Source organism: Corvus hawaiiensis, chromosome 20 (genome assembly GCF_020740725.1).
Source record: "Corvus hawaiiensis isolate bCorHaw1 chromosome 20, bCorHaw1.pri.cur, whole genome shotgun sequence".
NCBI classification, from domain to species: Eukaryota; Metazoa; Chordata; class Aves; order Passeriformes; family Corvidae; genus Corvus; species Corvus hawaiiensis.
Genome location: NC_063232.1, coordinates 3,479,357 through 3,503,072, shown reverse-complemented (window position 1 = coordinate 3,503,072; position 23,716 = coordinate 3,479,357). Strand labels below are relative to the sequence as shown.

The window sequence follows — 23,716 nt, the reverse complement described above, 5'->3', positions numbered from 1 at the left end:
GTGTGGAAGGGCCTTTGGGGTAAGGTGAGACAGGCCTGGCTGGGAGCCTCTTGCCCACATTGCTTCCTGAAACAAACCCAGGCTGCTCATCCTGTCATCTGTGCTTGTTTCCCCAGGCCCAGTTCCTGGAAATCGTTGATTTACCCTCAGGCACATGCAGAATTTATTCATTAGTTTCTTAGTTTGGGTTTTGGTGTGAAGGTGTGGGAGCCAGGCAGGTGTTTTGGGTGACTGTCGAGGACCCTGGTTCTCATTGCTCATGCAAACATTTAAGAAATCAAAAATTTAACCCAATGTGTTGTCATCCTGTAAAGGCTGAAGAAAGACCTTAATCATTAAGAAATAGTGAGAGACTGTAGCTGTGTCCCCTTGGATGCTGCAGCTGAGCTCTGCTCTCTGGGGACTGGTGACAGGACCCAAGGGAGCGGCTGCAGCTGTGTCAGGGAGGGTCAGGTTGGATGTCAGGAAAAGGTTCTTCCAGAGGCTGGTGGGGCACTGAACAGGCTCCCCAGCGAATGCTCACAACCTGACAGAGCTTCAGGAGTTTTTGGACAATGCCCCAGGCACAGGGTGGGATTTTTGGGGTGTCTGTGCAGGGCTAAGAGTTGGACTCGATGATTCTTGTGGGTCCCTTCCAGCTCAGCACGTTCTGTGATTGTGTGAACATGGCTTTACACTAGAACACATTTCATTCTGGGCATTTTGGAGGGGGAGAGAATGAAACCTGGGGGCAAAACTGAGTGGGGAGAAGGGCTTCCCCAAGGGATGAATCAGCTGAAAAGCAGCTCAGGAAGGATGTGACTTAGTGCAGCTGCTGGATTCTGACTGAGCTGCTGCCAGAGAGCAGCTGAGGGAGGGAGGGAGGAAGGAGGAGGAGGAGATCAGGGCTGGTGTGTCAGGTTTCCGTGCACTGCACGTGTGGGTGGTGCGAGCTGTGCCTGCTCCAGCCACCGAGCGAGCCGGGAGCATGGGGCAGGTGGCTTGGAAGGGTTTATTTCTGTCTCTTTTCGATTATAAAACGGAGAAATACGTCATTGCAAAGAACAAGAAGGTCGGGGTCCTCTACCGAGTGGTGCAGCTCTCCATCCTGGCTTACCTGGTGGGGTAAGAATCACTCTCTGCTTCGTATTTTGCTGGGATAAAGATGAATTTTGCTGTGATAAAGATGAATTAGGGTACTCTACATAGCTGTGCCTCCTGATTTTAATGCAGGTAATTAGGTTTATACACCTGCATTTTGTAATGTCTAGTAGATTATAGCTGATTTTTCACCTGCTAGGGATAGCTAGATTCAGCTCTACCTTTCAGATTAAGCTCGGGTTAAAAATAGACCCAGTGACTATGGCTTTGCACTGCATTATTTATGCCTTTATTTCTATATCTTGTGGGAATGGTGCCAAATCTTAACACCAGACTCATCAGGAACAACGAGCATTAATGGCCACGCTGCTGAGCCTTGGGGCACACCTGGGTTTTCTGCACAGCACCATGACCTGCTCAGCTCTGGATGGAAGGGAAGCAAGCCGAAAGTGGGAGATTTCTTTGCTGGAGTGGGCTGCAGCAGCCAGGCTTGTGGGGGCTGAGGCAGCAGGAATGTTGGCTGCCTTGCATTCATTTCAGAGCAGGGTGGCTTGGCTCAGGAATAGCTCGGGAAAGGCCCAGTTCTGCAGCAGGCTGGTCACACTGGTGTGTAATGGGCACAGGGATCGTCCCTGCAGGCTCAGACCTGGAATTATCCAGCCTGTGCTGTTGATTCCTGAGTTTCTGAGGCTTTTCGGATTGTGACAGCCAACTCTGTTCCCTTACTGTCTGTCCCTCGCTGTCTGTGCTTCTGAGTCCCGTCACCTTTCCCACACCTCGTGTTTCCACTGATTAAATATAGCAGAGTCATTTTTATGTGCCAGGCGTATTTATAGAAAGCTGTGCAGCCCCAGAACCTGCTCTAGTGAGCAGAGCACCAGTGAAGCCTCAGCAGTCTGGCATGGACTGGCTGAAGGTGGAATCCTGTGGATAACCCTGCCAAGGACTAAGAGGGATACAGTGTGGACAGGGAATGGCTGTTTTCCTCCCTTGGCATCTATTGCCTCCTGCAAACTCTTGGCACTGTCACTGATGGTCCCTGCAGTGGCTCCTTTGTGGCTGGGGCTTACAGGAACATGTTCCTCTTCAAAGGCTGGCTTGGGGTGGGGATCATCAAAATCTTCTGGATTACTTCTTGGGTGCAGCTGCCATTCCTTCATTGATTCACTGCAGAAAAGGCAAGGGTCTGCTTCTGAGCCCTCCCGGGAGAGGAAATCAGTGTTCTTGGGAAAAGTAGGAAACTGCCGGGGTGGGGAATGTTAATGTGCAGGTTTGTCACACGTGGCAGGTAAAGGGCTGTGTTATAAACATATATTATAATGTTGGCTTCTCGCAAGTATAAAGGTAGATATTATATAATGTTAGAAATGCTTTTTGCTGTGTGGATGTAGTTTTCTGTCTTTTTAGCAAGAATGTTAGCAAGTGTGAGCAAGTAAGATAACCTCCCAGCGAGCAGAGGATGAGGCCCGAGGAGCTGCTAATCAACACTTTGTCCAGGGAACAAAAGGGCCCAAAGGCTACTCCGCCCGGAGAACGGGCGGCCAGGAGGGTCCGAGAGCCGCTATCACCGCTCTGCCCGGGGGGCAAAGAGGCCCAAAGCTGCAATCAGCCCTGACTGTCTGAGGAATTAAGAGATCCACCCTACCATCGACTTTTACCTAGCGAGCCCAAGCCTAAGAATCAAAAGAAGTAAAACCACAAGGCAGAAGACTACGCACGCTCTAAAAAGGCGAAACCAAGGAGTGGCCATGCAGAACAGTTCCTGGAAAAGTTTGAATATGAATAGAGAACAGACAGTAAAAATGGTATAAAAAGGACTCACCTCGGACATCAGGTGTGCTCTTGGCAGAGCGCCGAGGCACCCGGCCGTTATCCCTTTGCTTTATTTTATGTGTCTCTTATTGTCTTTATATTAAACCCTTTAAATTCTCACAGGAGAGTGAACCTCGTTTTTCACAGCTGTGTGCTGCCAGTGCTGCTCAGCCCCTTCCCCTCCTCATGGGCAGGAGAGTCCTGCAAAAGGGAGCTGTGCCACAGAAATAGCCTCTCTCCCTCTCCCAACCTGCCCCAGCACCCTCAGCTTCTCCAAGGGTGATTTATTGTCCTGGCAGGTGATTTTAGCAGTATTGTGGGGGAGCTGGAAGCATTTCATTTAAACCAGAGGTTTTCACCCAGGGAAATGGAACTCCTGCTGCTTTCCAGTGGGGAGAAGTAAGCAAAGCCTTCCCTTGGACTGCTTGGCAAGGCAGCAATTCTCCCAGGGTGCAATCAGGTTGTTCCCATCACAATGGCTTACAAAAGACCCTGTATCCAGCTGAGAATATTCCCTCCAGGTTTCTGTGAGGAATACCCAGTTCACCTGCAGGAGTTTTATCTCCCCAGCCGTGCTCTGTTGCTGACTGGCAGTTCAGTGGCACATGTGAAACCAACCACGCTCTCCCCTGCAACAGCCTGTATTGTTTTTCATCTTGAGAACCACACAGCCCTACTCTTCCTTTGTCTTTCTGAGGTTGCTGAGTGTAGCACAGACAGAAGTGGGAGGCTTTAGTTTTTTACCTCATGACCTGATATTACTCATTTCTCCCCTGCTTACAAGCACAGCTTGTGTCCAAGAGTTTATTTTTTATTAGCAGTAGTATTTACAGACGGTTTGGTGTCATTGGCATGTTTTGATTTTACCTTGGTGTGAATTTCTGTCTGACTGACCACATCTAATGCCGCTGTGTTCACACAGGTGGGTGTTTGTTGTCAAGAAAGGCTACCAGGACACAGACACGTCCCTCCAGAGCTCTGTCATTACCAAGCTAAAAGGGGTGGCCTTCACCAACACCTCGGAGCTGGGGGAGAGGCTGTGGGATGTTGCAGACTATGTCATCCCTCCTCAGGTTGGCATCACCCCCTGCTCCTGTTTCTGCCTGGGTGGGTGCTGAGGTGATCTATCCAGGTCTTTCCTGTGAATTAGCTGGAGCTGGGATACAAGGAAGTAATGCTGGAAGGGGTTTTCTGTTGTGACTTTTTATTTGAGATGCTGGGGTGCTCTGCCTCCCCCCAGGACCGTGGGCTGGCTCTTATGGTTGTGTGTGTACCCACAGTGTGAGGGAATTCATCCAAACAAATCTCCACACAAAGGGTGATGTTGTATCTCAGCCTGAAAAGCTTCCGGAGAGAGGGGGGTTGTTCTCTTCTGCAGAGACCTGCACCCTTCCTGTTACAAGTATTTTAAAAGTAAACCAGGTTTTCTAACTCTTTGTTTATTGCAGGGTGAAAGCGTCTTCTTTGTCATGACAAATCTGATTGTGACCCCAAACCAGAGACAAGACACGTGTCCTGAGGTAGGAAGAACTGAGCCCCTTGACCCCCAGACCCGTGCAAAACCAGGGGTAAGAACTGACAGAGGACACTTCTGGAGCAACAAAGAAAGGAAGGATGAAAAACAAGTGTTTTTTTCCTGTAGTGTAATACCTCAGTGGGGAGATTACTGTAAACCTGGGAGGCTCAGCTGTCTTAATTTCCAGAGGTGCTGATCATGTAGAGCCTTCCTGACTTTAGGTGGTGTTGGATTTCTTCCCAGCTGGAGATGAGACCTGGCAGTGATTGCTCAGGGTTAGGAAAGGCCATGGGAAAACAACTTCAGGGTAGTTATGGGTAGAGGAGACTTTTTAAGAGCCCCATCCTCTGTAGGGATGTTTGGAATGGGCTGGAGCCCGGGGGAGGAGGTCTCTGGCTGTGCAGGAAGTGCTGTGTCCACGGAGCACATGGATTTTCCATGTCACAGCCCGGAGCACAGCTGGAGTGGTCAGGGCACTGCTGTCCTCTGGTGGCCGTGCAGGGGCAGATTTGGGCCAGAGAACTTCGTGGCTTAGATCCAAGGTAGGGCTATCTTAAAGCAAAGTGGCCTCCTCCCTGGTTTTGGTGAGTACTAATGTTGGTTTTTTTCAGTCTGTCCCTCTCCAGACTGAGCAGAACCCAAAACCAGGACAGTGTGAGTGAATCCTGGTGCTCCTGGTGGTGGGATATATTTGCATGGCGCCCAGTTACCAGTTCACCGGCGTGGTTTTAGTGCTCATACAGAGCATTCACCCCACGTCAGCAGCACTTTCTCACCCCTCCAGCTCTGGTGTCCTGTCACACTGTCCCTTGTGTCCTTTTCCACTTTGCAGAGTGCCAGCATTCCCGATGCCCTGTGTGACAAGGACACCGACTGCCTGGAAGGGGAAGCAGTGGTGGCTGGCAATGGTAAGGGAAGGGTAATGTCCCTCTCTGTGCTGTGTCTGGTGTCCTTCAGAGGCCTCAGCCTGGTTACACCCCCTGATCTCTGATTTCAGAGAGCACCAAGGCCTTTCTTTTCTTTCCTCTCTTTTATTAAGATCCCTGCCTTGCTTGCAGCGGTGGCTGGGCCAGGGAACCCCAGGCTGCTCAGAGACACAACAAGAGGGTGTTTGTTCCAGCTGAGAGGCCCTTTCACAGCAGGGAGGAGAGGGAAAATCCTCTATTTTCACGTGCCCTGTAGGCAAGGAGGGGAGGTGACTGCTCGGTGTGACCTTTTCTGTGATGTCTGCTCGCAGGGGTTAAGACTGGCCGTTGTTTGAAAGACAGGGACAGCACCAGAGGGACTTGTGAGATACTGGCCTGGTGCCCAGTGGAGAAAAGATCCAAGCCCAAGTATGTCCTGTTTCCAAGCTTGAGTTGCTTGGCTTGTGTGTCACTCAGGGCAGTTCCTGTGTCCCCTCTGCTTGTGTGCTTGCTCGAATGTTGGCTGTTCAGTGCAGGAGGGGGCTCTGCAAGGCCCCTCTGGCAGGACTGGCCCTCTGCTCCCCTTGCTTTGTTCCCTGGCTGTTCCCAGCTCTCAGGTCCCCTGAACCTGCATGCTCCTCACCAACCCCTTGCTGGCACTGTGGGGGAAGTGGCACGGCTGGCCTGGTGCCATCCAACCTTTTGGATGAAGATGCTTCTAAAATGGCAATTCAAGATTTCACATGTGTGCAGGGTATGAAGACAGAGAACAAACCCTTCTCTTCCAGGAAACCACTTCTGGGCAGTGCAGAAAACTTCACTGTTTACATCAAGAACTCCATTCGCTTCCCCAAGTTTAAGTTCTCCAAGTAAGTGCACAGGTTCCTGAGCTGCTCCTGCTCAACAGATATTCCCCCTCCTCCAGAAAAAAGAAGTCCCTGGACAAGGCTGGCAAAAAATACAAATTTAAAAATATTTGTTTGCCTTTGCTGCTGCAAGATGAACAAACTAAAGCAGTGTAGAAAGGTGCGTGTTCTGGTTCTTGTCCCGGGCTCAGATAGGCATCTCTAGCATCCCTTTATTTTTCCCTTGAGAAAACCAGGTGGCCCTGAAGCAGTATGGCAACCTGCACCATGCGAGCCCAGATTCAACTGGCCAAATCCTTTTCTGGCCAGGAGGTCATTTTTGGGGAGACAGACTGCTTTCCCCAGGCCAGCAGCAGAGACACTCGCAGGGTGACAAGGCTGGTGTGCGCAGAGGGTGTTGGAGAAGCCTTTTGCCTTTGTAGGCCTGGTGTAGGCTGTGAAGGCAAGGAAAGAGGGAGACAAGGTGGATTTCCCTGTTTCCTGCGTGCAGGATGAATGTGCTGGCAACTGACAACGAGTCCTACCTGAAGAGCTGTCGCTACAGCCAGGAGCATCCCTACTGCCCCATCTTCGTGCTGGGGAACATTGTCCGCTGGGCTGGGGGCAACTTCCAGGAAATGGCCTCGGAGGTAGGAGTGCCCCTCGGGCTCACGTGTGTTCCCAGCTGGCTGTACTGCTCACTGGGAGGCTGTGAGGGGTCACTGCCCAGGGAGCTGCCTCCTGTCCAGGCTGCACTGCAGAGGTGCCAGTGCTTAAAGTCAAGCTGGTCCCATTTATCCTGTCCCCAGGGAATGGGGGTCCTCTAAAAGAGCTGGTTGGGTCAGTTATCTTCTATTCAGGGCTGCCCAAACTGCTGCTCTGCCACTGGGGATTCTTTGTTTAATTTCAGTGTTACTACACTGTTGGTTTAAACCCAGAACCCTGGAACTCCGTCCCTGCATAAAAGATCATCTTCCCCACTGAAGTGTGGAATGAAATCAATGTCCTGGGATGAGAAGCCTCAGGATACCAGCACAGGGAAAAGTGGGGTTGTAGAGTACTAATGGGATTAATATCACACACCTGAACTCATCCCAGCCAGGCCTGTGTGCCCCCTTGTCTGTGACCAGAAGTGCAGCTGTTTCTTGTCCCTGGGGAAAACCTGCCCAAGGGTCTGACAAATTTGAAGACACTTTAACTGAACTAAGCTTAAACAACTCACCCTGTCTCTCTCTTTTAAGGGTGGTGTGATAGGAATTCAGATTGAATGGAACTGTGATCTTGATAAAGCCCCTTCTGAATGTAATCCTCACTATTCTTTTAGCCGGCTGGATAACAAGTCTGCAGAAACATCCATCTCTTCTGGGTACAACTTCAGGTGGGTACAGAGGAGGGCACAATGCAGTACCACAGCTGGGCTGGGCTGCTTGGACTTGTAGGTGCTGGAGGTTGGCAGTGGAGTGGCACCAGCCTGTACCAGCCACTGCTCCAGCCAAGCACAGAGTGCTGCAGAGGAGGGAGGGGGGAAGGGAGGGCTCCTGGCAGGCTAAAGCTGGTTTTGCTAAGGGAACAGATCTGTTTGAAGACATTTGTGAATTCAGAGGGGCAGGTGGACCTAAACCCAGCATTGTTGCATTCCAGGTTTGCCAAGTATTACCGGGATGCTGAGGGGGTCGACTACCGGACGCTCATTAAAGCGTACGGAATCCGCTTCGATGTGATGGTGAATGGCAAGGTGAGGCCCCAGGCCAGAATGTCCCAGAGCCTGGAGAGAAAGAAGGTGGGGACACTTCTCAGTGGGAAGGCAGCTCTGGGGTGAGACAGCCTCTCTGCCTTGTTGTAGGAAAGGGCTTTTCCCATCCGTCCATGTGGAGCTAACCCTGTGTAGGAGAGATTACCTGCAGTGCAGCTGAGCCTGCAACTCCTCTACTTAAAACCAGGCTCATGTAAAGCACTGGGCTTTACATGAAGAAGTAAATGTGCCCCAGAGACTTGTTTTCCATGTACAAGCACTGCAGAGAAAAAGGAAATCCAATCCAGGGATGATGCAAGCTCAGAAATGCAGCCAAGGACAGTTGGATCTGAGACACACAGACCTTCAGCCTCCAAGATTGTTCACTGCAAATCCCCTGTGGTTGTGCCTGTGAACAAAACACACCCATGGGGCAGCAGCAGTTTCCCCAGTGTAGTACCACACCCTTGAGTTTGTTTTGTGAGTTGTTCTCTCAGTGGTGATTTCATGACCTTTCTTCTTCCAGGCAGGGAAATTTAACATCATTCCCACCATTATCAATATCAGCTCGGGGCTGGCACTTATGGGAGCTGTAAGTGAATGTTCTGTCTTAAAGTAACATATTGGGACCCAGACCTCAAATGGGATGAAAATGGGATGGGGTGTTGAAATCTTTTCCAGCAGAATCTTTACTACTCTGACTACTCAGCCAGATGTGTGTCTGTGTCCTGTCTTAAAGGCATTTATTAATGTACCTGGCACCTAAAACACCTCCACAGGGGGTATATAATATATATATGCCCTGGGAAATACATGGAGAATGAAGGAAAGTACTGCTTCTCCAAGTTACTCTTTAATTAATGTTCATTTCTAATGAGATCAGAACAGTTCCTCTCCCATTTCAAAGATAAAACTCAAGTTCTTTCCTTTTGCAGGGAGCTTTCTTTTGTGACCTGGTGCTGCTGTATCTGATCAAGAAGAGCAACTTTTATCGAGGCAAAAAGTACGAGGAAGTGAAGTAAGTAGGCCTGGATTTGTGTTAAAAATCATGGCTTTTTGTTATGAGTGATAGAAATAGGAGGAGATACAGCAGCACAGTTCCAGGGAAATAAATTCCTCCAAATGAGTTTGGCCAAGTTATTGGCTCCCTCTGTATTCCTTGCTGCAGTGAGCTGGGGAGCAGAGGGAGCTGCTGTGTCATGGCTGGACTGGCAATGGCCTCATGCTGTTGGTCCCTCAAGACCCAGGGTGGAATTGGGGCAGCTCCAAGAGCCTCATGAAACTGAGATCTGGAGCTTTCACTGTGTGGAAGGGCCTTTGGGGTAAGGTGAGACAGGCCTGGCTGGGAACCTCTTTGCTTTCTGAAACAAACCCAGGCTGCTCATCCTCTTTGTCACCTGTGCTTGTTTCCCCAGGTCCAGTTCCAGGAAGTCCTTGTCGAGCCCTACGCTGAACGGGAATCAGAGCCCAGACCAGCTCGGCACGCTCTAGGCACAGCAATGGCTCTGCCAGCTGGACTCATGCGCCAAGAAAACCACACAGGTGTGGCACCACACCAGCACTGGGAGGTGGACATACCCAGATCAGGCCTACTGTTACCAGGATTCCCAGAGGAAAAAGCCTCCTCTAAAGACTGCCTTTCTTCCCTAAGATTTCTCTGGTGTCCTGAGCTTGCAACAGTGTGTCATCACTATGGATTTATAAAATGATTTTTATAAAAGGACAAAGGCACCAAAGGAATGTTTTCATGTCCACTGATAGATATATCTGTACTTATGCCAATAGCCAGCATTGTCCTGTGGCTGTGCTTTGCTTCCATGTGCAGAAAAGCTGTGATGGGAACCACCACTGGCACTTTGGGAAGGGCTGAAGCTGAAATCTAATTCCAATCAACCTAATTCCTGCTCTGCTGCCTTGACAGCCACCGCTTCCAGCTCCTGCCTGGCTGATGTGACATCAGGTGTGAAGCAGCAGGACTGCTCTGCTCGGGAAGTGCAGGGAAATGTGGCATTGGAGCAGCTCTTGGAGCTGGGGAAGGGGCTGTGACCCTGCAGGACCTGAGGCAAGGGGGGACAGTCACTCCTATGGGGGGTTCATGCACTGGAAAGCAACGTGCCCCTGGAAGCACCTGCACAGGTTCTGCCTCCTTGGTTCAGTGCCTGGTTTCATTTGCTCAGGATTGTCCTTCCTGCATCACTTCCTGGTTTCTCGTGGTGGGGAGATCTGGATGGGGCACTCAATGCTTCTGTTTCTCACAGCACCCAGGGCTGTGCTGCAGACTGAAAAGGGCAGCTCTGCCAGTGACACAGGCCTTGTCAGCTTCCTCCAAATACACCAACAGCAGGGGAATTTAGAAGCCATCTGCCTGCTACTTCAACACCAGTAACCTCCAGGAAATACAAGCGGGGATGTAATCTCAGAAAAGGGCTTATGGAATATCATTGTGTTCTGTAAATGCTGCCCCATCACCACTGACTGGGGGCTGTCCTGATGAAGATTAAATGTGTCTGTGCACTCTGTGAATACAAAGATTTAAAGGGCTCCTGCTGCAGCATCTGAGCGTGGCCTTCAGGGAGCTGCTGCCATCGAGTGTCTGCACAAATGGCACCAGCAGCTGCACCCACCTCTGCTTTAACTTCTTTAAGGTGGTTACTCTGAGGTACAGCTTCATCCTCAATTAAAATTCACCTCTGTTAGCAGCAGCAAACTCTGAACCCAGTCAATGATAGCAAACCCCACCCAGTCTAGTTCCCTCCCTCTGCTTCTGTGTATTGAGGCAAAAATGGGGCTAGAAAGTAGAATTAAACAGCAGAGTTAATTTAGGATAAGCCATATACCTCTGGTGCTCTGATCTCATCTAAAACCTTCTCTTCATGTCCGAAGTTTCTCCTCTAGGCAAATACAAGTCACCACGTGGGGAACTGCTCGAGAGTTACCACAGGCAGCCCAGGCTTTTGACTGTCAGGGTTTAATTCGAGTTGAGTAATTTCTGGATGGTGAAACACATGGTGAACCCCCTGCATGACATCAGGGCCTGGCACAACTCCTGGCGACCAAGCAGCTCCTCCTAACGTGCAAAGCTCAGTGTGCTCTGCTGAAACCATTGTTTTAACTTGCCAAAACATCCTCTTGTTGGAGGACTAAAGCTGTTTCCTGAATCTAAGTCTTCAGGCCTCGCAGATCCCCTAGAACATTTCCTTTCTTTATACTGTGTAACACAATTCCTACAACCCCTGCTGTTAATAAAACATAACCAGATTCCTTCTCAGGAGCTCGTTTCTTGACTTTGACTTTTTTTTCCTTCTTGTGTTTCATGTTCAGCAATAAAATGTGTCACTGTAGGCCACTGCTCTCTGAGAGTGTTCTGTACAGTGTTTTTTCAGGTTACAGCACCTTCTCTTGGTGATACACTGATGTAAGCAAGTCAATGAATCACTTATTTTTGCAGAAACAGGGCTATAGGCAAGGCATTACCTGGATGGTGGGTGATGGAATTATCCTCTTGAGTGGCTTTTCTGGTGACCAGTGACAAACACCTGTGACAGTGTCATTTACTGATGGCAATTGTAGAAGAGAACGTTTGCACGTACATTTCTGTACCAAGGAAACAAACACAGGAGGCATCCAAGTGGTGCTTCACATTCAGTTTAATTAGAACAGTGCTACTGATTAATTTGTACTTGGACATAATTTACCAACAGCATTAACGACACGCGCCATGGACAACAGTTTGGAAGGTGAGCTGGCCTATTGTGTAGTGACTTTTGGCAACAGTCCTCCTGCTCCGTTAGCCCCGGGGCTGCTCAGTACACGTGGACCATCCCGTAGAGGAAAGTCCAGAACAGGACGTAGGTGAAGAGCCCTCCCACGAGCCCCCCCGTGAACAGCGGCCTCCGCGACTTAAAGTACTTGTTCCACCGCCGCCCAGCCTTCAGCACCAGCAGCACGGAGAGGAGGACGGAGGCCAGGAAGTAGAAGATGAAGCCGTGCAGGCCGGTGAGGCCGAGGATCCCCGCCGTGGCGCCCGACAGGGCGGACACCGAGGTGCGGCAATAGTCCAGGATGGCCGCGTTGCCCCGCACCGCCGCCTCGCTGATGAACTGCGGCCCCTCGCGCTTGGCCACCACGGCGGCCATGGCTCCGCGCCGGGCTCGGGCACCTCCTCGCTCGCACCGACACTGGGGTGAAGCAAACACACGCTGTACGAGCCCGCCCGCCCTCAGGCCGCCGGGACAGCTGCGCGGCCTCGCGGCCCTCCTGCCCGTCCTCCCTTCCCTCCGTACCTCTCATCCACGGCGGCGCGCAGCCCCGCCGCTCCGTCAGGCTTCGCACCTTGCCAAGGGACCCCGCACACCGCCCGTCACCGCGGGCCGCCCGCCGGGCCCGGCCTGCCCCGATCGCCCCGCCGGCACCGCCCGACCGCCATCTTGGCGCGGGGGCCGACGGGCCGCGGCCGCGCGGGCGGTGCGCCGCGGGCGGGGCGGCTCCGGATTGGCTGGCGGGGGGCGGGGGCGGGGCCGGATTGGCTGGCGGGGAGCGGGGGGCGGGGCCGGGCGAGGCGCTTTTGTTCGGGCGGCGGCGGTGACGGGGCGGACATGGCGTTCGTACCGGGGCAGCCGGTCACCGCCGTCGTGGTGAGGGGGGACGGGAGGGGCGGACATGGCGTTCGTACCGGGGCAGCCGGTCACCGCCGTCGTGGTGAGGGGGGACGGGAGGGGCGGACATGGCGTTCGTACCGGGGCAGCCGGTCACCGCCGTCGTGGTGAGGGGGGACGGGAGGGGCGGACATGGCGTTCGTACCGGGGCAGCCGGTCACCGCCGTCGTGGTGAGGGGGGACGGGAGGGGCGGACATGGCGTTCGTACCGGGGCAGCCGGTCACCGCCGTCGTGGTGAGGGGGGACGGGAGGGGCGGACATGGCGTTCGTACCGGGGCAGCCGGTCACCGCTGTTCGGGGGATACCGTGCTGGGGGCTGCTGGCGGGGATGGAGAGGGGGATGCCGGTGTTGCCCGGGAGCGCCCTGCGCGCTGGCAGCGGGCGGAGTTGTCGTCCCAGGGCAGCTCCGGTCCGCGGGTGCGTGGAAGGAGCGGGCGAAGGGTGCGGGACTGGGACGGGGGCAGCGGTGCCGGTGCCGCCCGGCAGCGCCCTGCGGACTGTCAGGGGACGGAAGTCCCCGGGCAGCCCCGGTCCGCGGGCGAAGGGCGCGGCCGCTCGTTCCGCAGCGCCGCCGGCCCCGGTTGCCGCCCCGGTTGCCGCCCCGGCGGCCGCTCCCCGCCGCGGGGGCTGTCAGATTCTCCGTCCGCAATACGGGGTGGGAGAACCGAGGGGAAACTCCTCCGGGCGGAGGGACCGAGCCCTGGCCAGGGCTGCCTGGCGTTGCTTGAGGGAAGAGGGAGCGAGCCCCGCCGAGAAGCGCGTTCTGCCGGTACCGGGACCTTGCGGCAGCCCAGCCCAGCGCTCGGTGCGGTGCCCTCTCTGCGAGGGCAGGGGCAGGATAAGCACCTGCTTGTCTGGGTGGGGTTTAGGAAGCAGAGCTTATAAGTGAGATAATGACTTTAATCAACACGCAGTGCAAGTGAGAGAACCAGTGCTTTCCCGTGGTTGGAATGGTAAATGGGGTTGTGCTTGGGTGTGCGGCCCCAGCTGACAACCCTGAGGACATGGATGCTGTGCTGCTGTGCCCAGCGAGTTTAGAATTTAGTGGGGAAGTTCAGGGTCTGTGTGACAGGGCTGTGAGAGGAGAATCACACAATGGTTTGGGTTGGAAGGGACCTGTGAAGGTCATCTCATCCAACCCCCTGCAATGAACAGGAACATCTTCCATTAGATGGGGTTGAAGCACCTTTTGAAAGGTTATTGTGTCAGTTAAGACTGTGGCTTTTCACCCTGGCTCAGGAATTGCACCAGCTGGCATTTCTACAATGCTGACATAATGCACAAAGCTTGTCAGATGCCTCTGTGCATCGGGCAGTGAGGAACCTGCCCCGGGTTACAAAAGTGTGTGGATAAGTTATCCTGAAAAAGAACCATCCTAATAATAGGTTGTTATTTCTGCTGATAGGACTAGCAGGAACATAAGGCATGTGGATAATGAGCGAGATGAGGCTGGTCATGAGTTACTGCTGGTTATCAAGGCATGAGTCATGTTTAAAGAGACCTGCTCTGGTTTTAGTGTTGTTCCCTTCTATTCCCGGGCAGGCAGGAAAGCTCTGAGTAATTGAGGTGCTGGGCTGTGGCAGGGGATCTCTGTGAAAGACAATCTAACTGGATCTGAAGTATCTGTGTCTGAAATGCACTTGAAATTTCCTCCAGTTGTCAGAATACTCAGCTATTTGCTCTCTTTCTCTTTTCAGCAAAGAATTGAAATACATAAGCTTCGGCAAGGTGACAATTTGATTCTGGGATTCAGCATTGGGGGTGGCATTGATCAGGACCCTACTCAGAATCCTTTCTCTGAAGACAAGACTGACAAGGTCAGATACTCTTTTTTTCTGTAGCAACTCCCTCCCTCTCCTAAAGGCTGAGATACCCAAATCATCATCTGCCCTCTGCACTCTACCACAGCTACTCTGTTGCCCCATTATCACTTGCAGGCTGAGGTTATTCAAGTGACTTCTCCACCTTTTCTATTTTCCAAAATTGCATCAGCCTGTTTTTAACTAAAATCTCATAATACACTACAAGGTTTTATTGTACTGCAGACAAATGGCCCTTGAGTACTGAATCCTCTCATATTTAGTAAATGAACAGTTAATTTTTTCCAGGGCATCTATGTAACAAGGGTGACAGAGGGAGGCCCAGCAGAAGTTGCAGGACTCCAGATTGGAGATAAGATCATGCAGGTAAGCACCAAGATAAGACAGTACTGATGTAGTACCAGCTGCACACTGCAGAGAAGCATCTGCTGGGGAAAATAATCTTCTGGGAACTTCCCAGGACACTTTGTGGAGTTTATAAATAAACTGAGCTGTAGCATAAGCATATCCACTACGTGGTTCTGATAGAACAGTTACAGGACACCTCTGAGTCCCTGCACCTGCCTCATTTTGTGGGTTTTTTTCCCAGGTGAATGGTTGGGATATGACAATGGTAACCCATGACCAGGCCAGGAAGAGGCTGACCAAAAGGAATGAGGAGGTGGTACGGCTGCTGGTGACCAGGCAGTCCCTGCAGAAGGCTGTGCAGCAATCCATGATGTCCTAATCCATCATCCAGCTGGGGAAGGGGTGGGGAGGGAGATGTATAGACTGGTCTCAAAGAAAGAAGCAAATACTAGACTGGAACAGGTTTTCTGGAAGGAGTGCATGTTCCTACCTGTGGTAAACACTACTTTTTTTTGTTTTAACTTCTTCTGGTGTAACTGGCAGTAGTAAAACAATACTCCCCTCAGCAGAGTGCTTCTCTGAAGGCTGCCCTGCAGGTACATGGCAAGACTTCTGTAGTTATGGCTTTCAGGACAGGACAGACTCAAGTTATCTAAGAGCAACTGGAAAAGCCTTAACTTGGACAGGATTCTTCTGTAGTATAAAGGCCTCCTATTTTAGGGGGAAATGTGGGTTCTGCTATGGGAGATCAGAGGGTTTGCTGTGCCTAAGCTTTTAGAAGTGAGCTGTCCTGTTCCCCCCCGCTATCAAATTCAAATGCCAGAGTTCAGAGTTGCACAGTGCTGTGGGGAGGAGCACTGCACTAATCCCACACTGTGTGCAAGATAGAGTGGCTGAAGGGTTTGGGGCATTACAGTTTCCTGCAAAGGCTCCCTGGACAAAGCAGCCTCTTCAGGCAAGAAACAACTGAGTCACACAAGTGTTATATGAAAGCCTTCATGGTCACTACAGTTCAACCTCACTGGCAGAGTAAAACCTGAATTCTCCTTGTTCCCATTTGTACCATTAGTTGAATTGAGTTTAATTTAAAGGAATATGGAGCAGGAAACAAAACAATATTCCTGAACTTACAGCAATGCTGCTCATAGCTCTAGAATTTTCAGTTCTTCATTCCACTTCTATCAGATGTGAAATGGGAGGAATTTTAGTTTGTCTTTTAGAAGACTTTGTTTAAATCAGTGATTTATTGGATGGAAGAGATGAATATGCCAGTAACTTGCAGAAGTGCCTCTTGACCAAATTTAAACTTCTAGTAGGATACTAAGTGGTTTAAATAAACATGCCACAGGAGTGAAGATTCTTGCTGCAACACTAAGTCCATGATCTAGCATCCTGTGGTTTGTTAGCCTGTTAGCTTTACAGTTATCCAAAAACTGGAGTTTTTAATCCTCTTCAGTTGATCTATACATATCTATACTTTCCTTAAGCAGCCTTGAGGTAAGCTGTTGTAAATAGAGCACGAGGAGGTGGCAGACTAACTTATTCAGTACATTACTGCTGTGCCATGTACGTTGTGATTGATGCATCTCAGACTGTTCTGTGCACACCAGCAGATGCCTACTTACCGATTTTATATCTCTAGAATTACTACAATCCTGCTTTGGAATTTTGTAACTTAAGAAATCAGTGGTAAATTTTAAGTCTTTCATGTTGAAGTTATTTTTGTTATTATAAAGATACACTGCTATTTGTACTGCTTTTTCACTTGATTTTACACACAATAAAAGAAAGTTGGTTTTCCTGAGCTGTTTCTTCTTACATTTAAGAGTGCCACATCACTTGGGTGCTGAGACTTTTTTTTGGCTCAGAATAGACTGTGGAATTACTGAGGTCAGTAAGATCTGGTTTCACTGGTGGGGAACTGTCAAACCTCACCTGGGCTCTAGTTTTCCTTAGGATGACACCTAGAAAGACACATTAGGTTTTAAGCATTCAAGTATTTGTGCATAGATTCCCTTCTAATTACCTGTCTTAGCACCTTTGAAAGAGCTTTCAGTGAAATAAGAATACAGTTTCTGTTTGTTAGGATTTTTTTTTAATAAAAAGTTCAAATTGTAATATTTGTGCATTTGTTACCAACTTCATTATTGTGGTGCACCACTGTGGCCAGCCTGAGTGGTGGTGTACTGTGAGCTGTCTGGGAAAGGTCAGCAGCAGTACTTGGATCCACAGACAGTCTTCAGTCATTACTTAAAGATATTAAGTGGTTGCTCAAACATGACCTTAGATTTTTGGAAGACAGAACTCTGCTCTTTGTGCATCACCTCCAATCAGAAAGACATCACTCTGGTCTTTCTCTTCCCTGTGGTTGATGAAAAAAAGAGCCACGTGTTGCTTGGACAGCTCCCACTGAGCTGTGTGTGCAGCTTCAACAGGCACGAGTTTCCCATGTGCAGCTGAGAGCTTGCTGTCCTTAAGGCATCTGGCAGTCAGTGCATGGCAAGGCAACAGTTTGTGTTCCATCCCAGAGAGGATCAAGTCATAGACAGAGATCAGAATCAGTATTTCAACTGGCAGCAAGAATCTTGAAAGCCCTCAGACAGGGTAGGGACAAGTTCAGTTTATAGTTTTAGTCTCCACGAGTGCTGTTTGTTATTCACAAGGTTCATACCCTCGTCTCCTGTACAGGCAGTAGTGCTGCACCATGAAAACAATATCAAACACGATGGAGAAGACACCCAGGCCAAACTTGGTTGGATCTCCAAAGATTAACTTCCACTCATCTGTCAAACACAAAATTAGAGTTGACTCCTCAAGTGTAGTCTTGTCTCAAGACACTTTAGAGAAGCTCATGTCTATTACCTGGACTGCTCAGACACACCTAAGACTGACTGCAGTGCACACCTTATGCAAAGCTAATTAATAACTGTTCCTGTGGTTTCTTCAGGATAGCTACTTCATTTTATACCTTGAGGGAATATGAACTGATTCTTTGTCCTTTCTGTAAGAACAGCTCCCCACAACACAGCACAAACATCATTTTTCCAAGATAACTTACTGGGTTTATATCTGCTTTCTAGTGGGACCTCCCACCCCATTAAGAAAGGCTCCAGCACCTCAGTTCCAGGCTTACCGTTGTTGTATGACTGCAAAAACATCTGGAGAAGGCTGAAACTTCCACCAGTGAAGTCCAGTAATACATTTCCAATACTCCATCCCTCAGTACTCTTCCGACGGAAATTCATGTAGGCCTGGGAGTGTGACAAGAAGTCAGTCAGAGTGTCATGCACAGGCATTTGGGATTAACTTGTAAGCAGCTTTCAGTATAATTCTATTGGTTTCACCACTATTAATAAATAATCATTGGTGGTTTAGTCTTTTCAGACTTTCAAGAGCACACACTGCAGGCTTAGGGTGGCAGGGATATGGAATCCAAGCAGAATAGTTCAGATTTACCTGTGGGAAGTATTTTATCAGTGTGACTGCTAACTTAATGTAGGAGAAGCAGAACAAGAACTGCAACCATGTCATCTCCTCAGCTGCAGCCAGGAACAGCGTTGTGAAGGTGAAGATCCATGCAAGTGCCAGGAGTCCAACAACAACTTTGGATACTTTCTGATCTGCTCTCTAGAACAGAAACACAGATATGTTTTGGCCTGGTCATACATCCCCAGACACAAAGATACAGTTTGCTCAGGACTCTGCAACATTACAGTCCAAACCTGTTTTACCAGTCAGGCTGGTACCACAGGAGAACTTTAAGTGCTACAGCAATCACCTGGAGGTTTGCAAGAGCTGATGAGCAATATTCATATCAATCATTTAGAACACTGCTGTCCCTGAACAAGGGGGAACAGTATTCTTGAGTATTTATGATACATCATCTGTAACAAATCTCCAAAATTCAATCTGATGAGATCAAGAGTTCCTGCAAAAGGCTTATAATGCCATTATGATAAAGGATTTATGGTTGCTTTCTAATTCTTCACTAGAAAAGTCTGTGGTACCTGGCAATGATGACAGATGGGCTGTTACAGTTTTGGGTTTAGCATGACCAAAGGAAGAAGCCCAAGAGAGAAACAGTTACCATCTAGATAAAATTGGCCTGTTCAGATAAGAGGCTTTTGCAATGAAAATTAAATAAGAACCACTTGACTGTAACAATCAATCTCACTTGAAAAGGTGTGAATTATGAAAGGGCATTTACAGCTGTTTTAGGAGAGAAGTTGAAAAATAAACCTGTGTTTGAATTGCAGGGAGTATCTAAAGTCCTATCCTAGCTTGAAGAATGCTCCAAGTAGCAAGGAAACAGCAAAGCACTTGTGCTGTGAAGAGCTGTAATCTATGTGCTGGCTAGAGATCTGTTTGGGAATTTTATGAACTTGGCTGTTTGCCTCAGTTATTTTGAGTCCCTAAGGAGTTTACTTATAAGCTCAGAACATCCATGAGGGTGAAGTAGGTAAGGTTAGTGGAGGTGCTAGTAGCTCAGGAAAGATGAAGGCAGCTGGGCTGTGAAGCCTGGCTCCTGGAAAGGCCGGTGGAAGTGCAGGGAATTTGGGATTTTGGAGCCTAAAAGGAGCGGAGAGGTGCCCAGCAGAGGGAGCTCTGGCAGAGCCCACAGGTGAGCCCAGCACCCAGACCCACCTCGTAGATGCAGCACTGAATGATGATGAGGAGAGTCAGGGCTACTGCGTGGAGACTGAAGAAAACATCATTGATGGCCACAGGGTTCACCCCGCTGGGATAACTGACCAGGAATTCCTCCTAAAGGTAAGAGAAAGCAAAACCAGCCACGTGTCTTAACTCCCTTCTGCACATATCCACCCTCCAGCACGTGTTCAGAGAGAATCATGCTCACCTTAATCAAGGGAATCCAGAAGAGCCCAACATTAAATACACTGTATGCTATAAAGCCAGTAAGGTTTAATGCTATAAAGTCAAAGCTTAGCCCAACCACACTAGAGAAGGGAAAAAAAAAAGAGAACCATGCATTAGAGAGTTACAGGCAGTTCCAGGGACAAATTGACCCTGGAAAGTGCTGATTTATAGGCAAAGCTTCAGGCATTATAACAACACAATGCTGTGAGTTCATCAGGAAGCTGGGTGAAATAACAGAGCTCTCATGGAGCAGTTTGTGTCTCTGCTGTTTAACTGCACCCCTCCATGAGCTCAGCCTGTCTGCTGGAGCCCTTCCAGCCTGAATCCCTAAAGCATGAGTGCATCATTGCCAGATCAAATGATTTCATTTTCATATATGATAATGTTCCTACTTCGAGTCACTTAGTTCAAGGGGAGCTGGCCTAAGGATGACACTACAAGGAGGTGTCTGAGAAACAGCTCTCAAGGCTGATAATCTTTGAAAGTGATCATCACAGCTGGCTCAGCCAGATGATTTACAACACGACACCAAAGGGAATGGGGAAGTCTCTTCTATCACAAATTCATATTGGATGCCAAATCTTAGGATCAGGTTCCCTCTAACCTGCATGTATAAAAGCCCACTGGGGCTGCAACTACTCAGACCCTACGTCGCCTTTTTCACCATCTTTCCATGGATAATTCCCAATAACCAAGATGGATGTAACTGAACACGACTTGCAGAAGTGCTTTAGTGACTTGCAAACACATCTCTTTACCTTTTCCGTCGCCAGTTCTCAAAGAGTTGAGGATAGAAGGAGATGGACCAAGCAAGGAAATAGATCCAGCCAATCACCTCATCAGCATATCTCACTATGATGCTGTGAATCACTTGAAATTGAATCCTAGGCCTGATGGTTAATACAAAAAGAATCAGTTAATTCAAGCTTTCTTCAGGAGATTTTATCTTGTTCTGCTGAGAGAGGAAATAGAACCCAGGTGTTGAGACAAGACAATAGAGATTTGGTTGGGTTCAGCTGAGTTGCTCCCCTTTTCATTTGTGACCTTGTTATGTTTGGGACACCTCCCACACCTGAGTCTTTCCTTTCCATCCTTTTACCATGGGAATGTTCCCAAAGATCATCTTGTGCCTATGGCTTCCACTCAGCACAGTCTCTGTTAGGTAAGAGCATAGCTGCACTTCTCACGCCTCGTGATTGTGCTGCCCTGTGAGCGTTCCACGTGCTCACCTCTGCCTTTGCCTCCAGTCTCAAAAGGAGAAGCAAAACGAGGAAGTGAAACAGGACTATCCTGTTGCTCAGTAACATCTGGGCCACCAGCAAACACAATCCAGCTTTCTCCATCTTGCTAGGCTTTTCCTAGGAGGGACAACTGGCATCTGTGAGAAGAGGGCTCCCCTAACTGATGCACCCCAGGAACTCCAGAACAAATCCTGCACACTAAGAACAGTATCCCACTAGACACTGACAGCCAAATGCTTCCCAGACCAGAAAAGCTGACATGCAGTTTTCATACTTTTGGGAGGCACTATTAAAACCAGACTAAGGAGCCATGAGAACTCAGTCATCTTGTAATTAAATCTAAGATACCATTCTGTTTCTGTGCCCTCTATTTACTTCAATACCTGGGGATTTGCTGCAGGGTTAGCACATCTTAACTGCATCCTACCCATGTCTCATTTAACTCTGAGGAGGGAATAGTTATTCCAAAGTTTAGGAAGCTACAGGGTAGTAAGTGGAACTAAAAATCAGTTTCTCACCCAGTTGAGTTGGAATTATTGGCATAAAGGTAAACTGTTACTTGTCCCACATCATCTGCTTTCACTTGGAAGTCTGCTTTAGTGTGACCTGCAGGGAACTGTACCTGCAAGGCAGAGCAGAGGGAAGAAAGAGGAGTTGCACCATAATAGCAGGAGCTCTTTGCATAAGGTCACAAGTCTGTTCTGTCACTTACCTCATCAGGCAGTTCAACAATGATGCTGTGCTTTGAGGAGTATGTAATATTAAGAGTTATCACCAGTGTCTCGTTCAGTGGAGCCCTGAGAAGGCAGAAAAAACAAGTGAGGCTGGGGCCTGAGTTCAGAGGTTGCTTCAGGGCTGCAGGAGAGCATCTGCTCAATCCTCTCAGCAATGAGTAGCCCACACACAACAGAAGCTGCCCCATACTCAGAGGAACCAGCACCAAAGGGTGTGAGCATTGCACTGGTTCTTTTGTCTGATGCAGTGATGGCACTGGATGGTTGTATGGCCACATTGTACCTCCCTCTTCTCCACAAAAGTGGCAAAGTCACCAAAGGATTCTACCCTATCCTTGTGCTCACTACCCTTTGCTGAAACAGGGCAGAAACAAGGCACATGTATTTGGGGTGATGAAGGACAGAAATTACAGCAGAAAGACAAAACAAAACAAATAAAATCTTTCCAAGTGACACAGTCCTGCACAGCTTTCCTAAAGAACTGCACTGAGCATTTGTCGAGGACATGATCCTTCTAGGAAATAAAAGTTTCTCTTAAGCATCAATTTTCAGAAAGGGAGGAACTGTAAATTCCCTTATGGAGCGTAGCCCGTGTTCCAAAGGGAAAGTAAAGCTGTAATCATGATTTTACCTCAGAGAGACAGTGACGTTTGTTGAACTTCCACTTTCTAAAGAAACCACTTCAGGGACAGACAACACAGTGACTCCATCTGGGGGGAAAAAATCCACCCACACAAATCTCAATTACTATGAACAGCTCCTTCAGAAGAACAACCTACTTCATTCTTGTGCCATAGACATTTTACTCACTGGTCCCCGCAGCATCAGATCAATCAGATAAGTACACGTGATAAAAAGCAAAGGAGGATTACAGCTTATTTCAGGGCATTCAAACAACTTAAAAGGAGAAGTAAATAACTGTCACTTGAACATGTTGCAAGGAAGTAATTTAAATGCTTGAAGTGCAACAAAAGTTCATGCCAAGGGAAGGTTATAGGGTACTGCAAACCCACCCTGTTTCTTGATGTGATCCTAATGATTTAAGAGTCATAAATGCCCAAAATGTAATACAAAATTTTTTCTTGGGCCACAAATGCAAACCTGGTACCCAGATGTCCAAGAGAATGTACATTTACAGAAATTGAGAGATAAACAGGTTGCACAGGTTGGCCTGGACACTTTTTTTTCTGTTGCCACATATTACACAGTGTTCTTAAGGAGTTAAGTGCAGAGGAGCTCCCCAGTTTATCACCTACTGCACCGCAGGCAGTACTTAATCTGCAGAAGTGATTTTGGAGCGTGAGGTGCACAATCAGTGCCTCAGTACAGCGTAGGAGCTCAAGAAGCCAAGGTAACGTGTGAGAGAAGAGCTGATGGGAAGCGTGGCACAGGTATCCCCGGAGAGATGTAGTGGGATAACAGGAGAGCTGCTCTTCTCCATCCCTTACTGGTCTGGAGTCCTATGGGCCCAAGCTGGGCTGACCGAAAACTCACCGCCAGGCCGCATCAGCGCCAGCGAGAGGCTCAGCAGGGCGGGGAGCAGGTATCGCGTCCTCATGGTGGAAAAGCTGCAGAAAAAGCGGGGAGAAGCCTTGCTCAGCACCCACACGGTTAACAGCCCATCCCCTCCACTGGCAGCCGCTGCAAACAGCTCCCTCCGCAGCACCCCCAGCCCGGTCGAGGGACCCTCAGCACCCCTCGGAGGGCACCGATCTCCTCGCCCCTGTGCCTGCTCGGTCTCCCCGGGCACAGCTTTACCTCCGCGCTGCTCCCGCGACGGACCCGCCCCACCCCAACGGGCGGGACTACAAATCTCGGCAGCCCCCGCGCCCCCGTCAGGCCCCCGCTGCTGGCGGCGCGCCGCGATGCACGCAGGGACTTGTAGTCCCGTCGCCCTCCCCTCAGGAGCCCCGGCGGAGCGCGGCACCCGGTGCTTTGGGATGCGCCGCTGCCGAGGCGGCGGTACCGGGGAGCGGGCGGGAACCCACCTTCTTCAATGCCCGGCGCCTTCCCGGTTCTTCCCTTTTCAGCTCTCACGTGAGGCGATGGCCCGTAGACTCCCCGCCCAGCGCCCACCGCGCCGCTGCGGCCGCCCCCGGGGGCCATCTTGGGTGTGGCGGAGCGGGTTTATGAGGGGGGCAGAGCTGTG

The 23,716-nt window shown here is 49.8% G+C and overlaps 4 protein-coding genes across 9 annotated transcripts; 2 read left to right on the top strand and 2 right to left on the bottom strand.

Moving 5' to 3' along the window:
* Positions 1-457: 457 nt before the first annotated feature.
* P2RX5 (purinergic receptor P2X 5) lies at positions 458-11,231 on the top strand. 2 transcript variants are annotated; one of them, XM_048324674.1, is made up of 12 exons: positions 458-1,104; positions 3,815-3,965; positions 4,341-4,460; positions 5,241-5,316; positions 5,646-5,742; positions 6,102-6,182; positions 6,670-6,808; positions 7,400-7,536; positions 7,800-7,893; positions 8,417-8,482; positions 8,826-8,908; positions 9,306-11,231. In XM_048324674.1, the coding sequence occupies exons 1-12, from the start codon at positions 968-970 to the stop codon at positions 9,379-9,381; spliced, it is 1,257 nt and encodes a 418-aa protein (XP_048180631.1). In that variant the 5' UTR covers positions 458-967; the 3' UTR covers positions 9,382-11,231. The 2 variants fall into 2 exon arrangements, with proteins under 2 accessions (XP_048180631.1, XP_048180632.1); XM_048324675.1 differs by having other exon boundaries at positions 854-1,104; positions 4,341-4,412.
* A 288-nt stretch (positions 11,232-11,519) lies between these two features.
* Positions 11,520-12,336, bottom strand: EMC6 (ER membrane protein complex subunit 6). The gene is made up of 2 exons (XM_048324676.1): positions 12,174-12,336; positions 11,520-12,068 (listed from the first exon to the last, which is right to left on the bottom strand). The coding sequence occupies exon 2, from the start codon at positions 12,024-12,026 to the stop codon at positions 11,694-11,696; it is 333 nt and encodes a 110-aa protein (XP_048180633.1). The 5' UTR covers positions 12,027-12,068; positions 12,174-12,336; the 3' UTR covers positions 11,520-11,693.
* A 105-nt stretch (positions 12,337-12,441) lies between these two features.
* On the top strand, positions 12,442-16,518 carry TAX1BP3 (Tax1 binding protein 3). Of its 2 annotated transcripts, none has more exons than XM_048324403.1 (4): positions 12,442-12,524; positions 14,244-14,363; positions 14,655-14,732; positions 14,956-16,518. In XM_048324403.1, the coding sequence occupies exons 1-4, from the start codon at positions 12,486-12,488 to the stop codon at positions 15,091-15,093; spliced, it is 375 nt and encodes a 124-aa protein (XP_048180360.1). In that variant the 5' UTR covers positions 12,442-12,485; the 3' UTR covers positions 15,094-16,518. The 2 variants fall into 2 exon arrangements, with proteins under 2 accessions (XP_048180360.1, XP_048180359.1); XM_048324402.1 differs by lacking the exon at positions 12,442-12,524 and adding an exon at positions 12,703-12,780.
* CTNS (cystinosin, lysosomal cystine transporter) lies at positions 15,765-23,694 on the bottom strand. Of its 4 annotated transcripts, none has more exons than XM_048324400.1 (11): positions 23,556-23,632; positions 23,062-23,135; positions 22,199-22,277; positions 21,546-21,630; positions 21,352-21,455; positions 20,351-20,482; positions 19,573-19,672; positions 19,359-19,478; positions 18,171-18,341; positions 17,848-17,965; positions 15,765-17,497 (listed from the first exon to the last, which is right to left on the bottom strand). In XM_048324400.1, the coding sequence occupies exons 2-11, from the start codon at positions 23,123-23,125 to the stop codon at positions 17,367-17,369; spliced, it is 1,104 nt and encodes a 367-aa protein (XP_048180357.1). In that variant the 5' UTR covers positions 23,126-23,135; positions 23,556-23,632; the 3' UTR covers positions 15,765-17,366. The 4 variants fall into 4 exon arrangements, with proteins under 4 accessions (XP_048180357.1, XP_048180356.1, XP_048180358.1 ...); XM_048324399.1 differs by lacking the exon at positions 23,556-23,632 and adding an exon at positions 23,326-23,402; XM_048324401.1 differs by lacking the exon at positions 23,556-23,632 and adding an exon at positions 23,289-23,340.
* Positions 23,695-23,716: the final 22 nt, after the last annotated feature.

Coding starts and splice junctions, on each gene's coding strand:
- P2RX5 (XM_048324674.1), top strand. CDS start 968: ATGGGGCAGGTGGCTTGGAAGGGTTTATTTCTGTCTCTTTTCGATTAT. Junction 5,317..5,645: donor AGCAGTGGTGGCTGGCAATG/GTAAGGGAAGGG, acceptor GTCTGCTCGCAG/GGGTTAAGACTGGCCGTTGT. Junction 6,809..7,399: donor TCCAGGAAATGGCCTCGGAG/GTAGGAGTGCCC, acceptor CTCTCTTTTAAG/GGTGGTGTGATAGGAATTCA.
- EMC6 (XM_048324676.1), bottom strand. CDS start 12,026: ATGGCCGCCGTGGTGGCCAAGCGCGAGGGGCCGCAGTTCATCAGCGAG.
- TAX1BP3 (XM_048324403.1), top strand. CDS start 12,486: ATGGCGTTCGTACCGGGGCAGCCGGTCACCGCCGTCGTG. Junction 14,364..14,654: donor CTGAAGACAAGACTGACAAG/GTCAGATACTCT, acceptor AATTTTTTCCAG/GGCATCTATGTAACAAGGGT. Junction 14,733..14,955: donor TTGGAGATAAGATCATGCAG/GTAAGCACCAAG, acceptor TTTTTTTCCCAG/GTGAATGGTTGGGATATGAC.
- CTNS (XM_048324398.1), bottom strand. CDS start 23,673: ATGGCCCCCGGGGGCGGCCGCAGCGGCGCGGTGGGCGCTGGGCGGGGA. Junction 21,631..23,061: donor GGCGCTGATGCGGCCTGGCG/GTGAGTTTTCGG, acceptor CTGCCTTCTCAG/GGCTCCACTGAACGAGACAC. Junction 19,479..19,572: donor TCTGGATTCCCTTGATTAAG/GTGAGCATGATT, acceptor TCTTACCTTTAG/GAGGAATTCCTGGTCAGTTA.